Here is a 3660-nt window from a genome sequence, read left to right as displayed (position 1 = left end):
TATTATGTTGATGGTATTAAATGAATTAACTTTCATACTTTTAAACATTTGATAATATTGTGTTAATTGTATTGAATATTTGGATGAATCATGATATAAAATAGTAGTTCTAAGAAGAAGAAAAAGATTAAATTTAAATGGGTAACCTGTTGACCCGAACCGAATTAAAACGTTCATGAATAGATTGGATTGAGGTTCAAAAAGAAATTGTAAAAACCAAACCAAACCAAACCGATCAAATTTAATTGGGTTGAGTCTTAAATTTGAGCAAAACTAGCCCGAACCGACCCACGAACATCCCTATGTGTATATGTTTTCACTACATTTTTAACTCTTCAATATAAATATATATTTATAACTTATTTTTATAATTTACAATTAATGTAATAAAAGATTAATTTATAATAGAAATATTATCCCCATAAAATTTGTTCCTAGTCTCATTTTCTTAATAGGCATTCACAATATTTTCTTTTCTCTCTCTTTTATATTTCACACATTATCATCTAATTTATGAGAATTTATCTCTTAGAAATTTCAAATATTGTTATTTGTTTGCTTGAACTTCTTGATAGTATATTTCTTTCAATTTATCATCTTCTATCTTTATTTTTAAATTAAAATTTTTTTAATATAAAAATTGTTTATCAATAATTAAAAATAATCTTATATCATAATTTAAATTTTTCATTGTTAATCCAAATTCATTTTTATATTTAAATACCGAGGTATCATTTTTTATGCAAAATATTTATATATCATCAAATTTATTTATAATAAAATTTATTTATTTATTTGGTTTACTTTTAGTCTCCTATTATTGTCAAAATTTAATTTTGGTCTTTCTATTCTATTCTCTCTTTTTTTTGCATGAATTTAGATCTCTACTATTTTAATGTGTAATTTTTATCAAACGTTTAATGAAAAGCTAATTTGACATTATCGTGCATTGTAATATCACATCAACTTGTTCAATATTAAACCTTAAGTTAAAATTAATTAAAGAACTAAAATTATACGATTAAAATAATAAAAAGACTAAATTTGCACAAAAGTTAAAAAAACCAAAATCAATTTCAACAATGATAGAGAGATCAAAGTGTAATTGATTCTATTTAAATAATTATGTAAAATAAAAATGTATATGTATATGCGCAAGTGTGTTATATTACATCCACAACATCAAATTTCTAGACTTGCACAATTATAAATGTGGGCGCTCCAAAAGGGTTCAAACATGGCAAACAAATATTAGTGGAAAATACCTAGTTTAGGCCATAAAATATTAAATAAACAATAACTTACAAAATACTCTCGATAAAATATCAATCAAATAAACCTTAACTGCTTTTCTACAACCTTTTATTAAAAACTTCCCTTTAAAAGTATTTTTTTTTTGTTATGCTCAAAGTGAATACCAATTAAGGGATAACTCATCTGTCCACAAATATTACTCTATTCACATAATTAGAAATTAAACTCATGTCATGCATATTTAAAAGACACAGGTTACTAGTCACTTATGTTATATCTTGCAAGTTTCCTTTATAAATTTCATTTCTATACACTCTATTCCAACAACTTCCCCTTCATAGAGTGAATCAAATTTCACTATAAGCAGCTTTCAGAGAAGCTTAGTAAATTACAACTAAGGAAATCGTTATATTTGTGTCTATTGATTCACTAAATTCATTAATTAAAGTATTAATTGAGCAGAAATCATGACAATGAAAAACAAAAACCAGATTTTATAATTCTTGGGCCCAGTTAGAGTATCAAATTTATTTAAACTATTTTTGGCATATGGACTTAGGCTTGATTTGAATTTCAATTCTAAAATAAAAAAACAAATAAATTAATTAGAATTCCAAGGTTTCATTTCCATTTCAAAATTTTAAGTCCCATTCTTTACTCCAAACAACACACAAGTGGAATTTAAGAATAGAATTAATACAATTGATGGAATGGAACTAAAGCGTATGTAACTATATCTTATTGTGATTAATTAATTTCTAGTTTGGTTTATTATTTATCAATTACACAAGGATTGATAACCAAAGTTGAAAAAGGAAATCAAATAAGCAACTTCTAAATTTCCATTAATGGATAGAACCAAACATATATAGAGAAATAAGTAATGAGTTCCATGTGATTTCATTGAAAGAAAGAGAATGAGAAAATCTCATTGGGTAATAGAACGACATGACACGCATAACCATATATAGTTGCAAATTTAATTTGAAATAGTACTCTTCGATCTCTTTGATTTATTGGTGTAATCCTCACATGATAGAGCAAGTACTGTCATATGAATCATAAACTGGGTGGCAATAGGGAGAAGGACCACATGGTGGAGGAGCACAGTACGGTGTATAATAATAACACCCTTTGTCGTCTTCAATTTCAATTTTGCATTTATTGTCATCTTTTTTCTTCACTTCTTCCACACTGACAAGGGTGACACACTGAAACTTCTTCCTAAGCACCCGACCCAAGTGCACTGCATCCACATCTCCAGTCACCGTCAATTTGTCTTTATTGTCTCCTTCCAATGCCACTGAGCTCACACCTGCATGCATGCATGTATATTAATTTCATAGAACACATCACAAACTAACAAAAATATATATAACTTTATATGTGTGTGTGTGTCATGTGTGTTTGTCGTGCACCTATTTCTTGTGCTGCAATCTTGAGGGCCTTGCTTCTGCTTTTGTCACTGTCCAGTTGCATTTGAAGGACTATTTTTTGCTGCACAAATAGATACTTTGATAATATATATCCATGATCTGAATTAAGGTACAACTACAAAAACTTAAAAAGTGAATGATTAATCACTGTGTGCAATGCAATAAATAAATTGTATCTATGGTGCGAGAGGATCTCACCTTCATGTTTTGATATAACTTGAAACCAATGACAGCTTTATGTCTTGTGAATTAGGAGGAACTTTGTGATCTAGTGTCTAATTACTTTTGCCTCTATATATAGGGATTAGGGACTCTAGTGTATATTCCTTAGTTTTCCCAATTTTTCAAGGCTGATCTTGGAGCATTGTTAATTGACTCATTGGAAACCTTAATGTCACTAGCACTGAATAAATAAGAACCTAGTAGTGTGTCAACTTTGGATTTAAATATTAACTGAATGAATTGGTAAACCGTTATGATATGTATGGTCCTATATGACACAACTAATGAGTCTTGTTTTCATCATATAGGAATTTTTTAATGGAAAACCACTAAGCATGTATATTTTAGAGAATTAGGATAACCTATACCAGTGGACTGTTGATAAATGTATTAGTACTATTTGATTTGATTTCCAATGGAAAATAGTGGGACATGTATGCAGAAAATTAAAAGTCAAGTGACGCATGTCTCTTTTAGAGTGACGTGTACTAATGGCAGTGGACTGTTCATAAATGTAGGTAAGTTTGCAAGACGTTGAACAAAAAAGGTCAAGTTGATTTTATTTACACCGAGACCTATATCATTCTTTAATTTTTTCAATTACTGTTTGATCAGTATCCATACATAATTCACCAAAATTTATTCCTATACTTATCAATCCACAGTTATTTTTGAAATTTTCAAGAATATGTTAAATATAAACTGAACACAGGCTATTAGAACATGATTTAATTTTAATATACACACA

General features: G+C 28.2%; 1 protein-coding gene across 2 annotated transcripts; it reads right to left on the bottom strand.

Annotated features, from left to right (window-relative positions):
- Positions 1 to 2073: 2073 nt before the first annotated feature.
- LOC114419059 (heavy metal-associated isoprenylated plant protein 47-like) lies at positions 2074 to 3077 on the bottom strand. Of its 2 annotated transcripts, none has more exons than XM_028384657.1 (3): positions 2889 to 3077; positions 2673 to 2805; positions 2074 to 2569 (listed from the first exon to the last, which is right to left on the bottom strand). In XM_028384657.1, the coding sequence occupies exons 1-3, from the start codon at positions 2892 to 2894 to the stop codon at positions 2283 to 2285; spliced, it is 426 nt and encodes a 141-aa protein (XP_028240458.1). In that variant the 5' UTR covers positions 2895 to 3077; the 3' UTR covers positions 2074 to 2282. The 2 variants fall into 2 exon arrangements, with proteins under 2 accessions (XP_028240458.1, XP_028240459.1); XM_028384658.1 differs by having other exon boundaries at positions 2673 to 2751; positions 2889 to 3074.
- Positions 3078 to 3660: the final 583 nt, after the last annotated feature.

This window comes from Glycine soja, chromosome 7, assembly GCF_004193775.1.
Source record: "Glycine soja cultivar W05 chromosome 7, ASM419377v2, whole genome shotgun sequence".
Classification (NCBI taxonomy): domain Eukaryota; kingdom Viridiplantae; phylum Streptophyta; class Magnoliopsida; order Fabales; family Fabaceae; genus Glycine; species Glycine soja.
The sequence above is the reverse complement of the archived record's forward strand: the minus strand, read 5'-3'. Positions and strand labels throughout refer to the sequence as shown.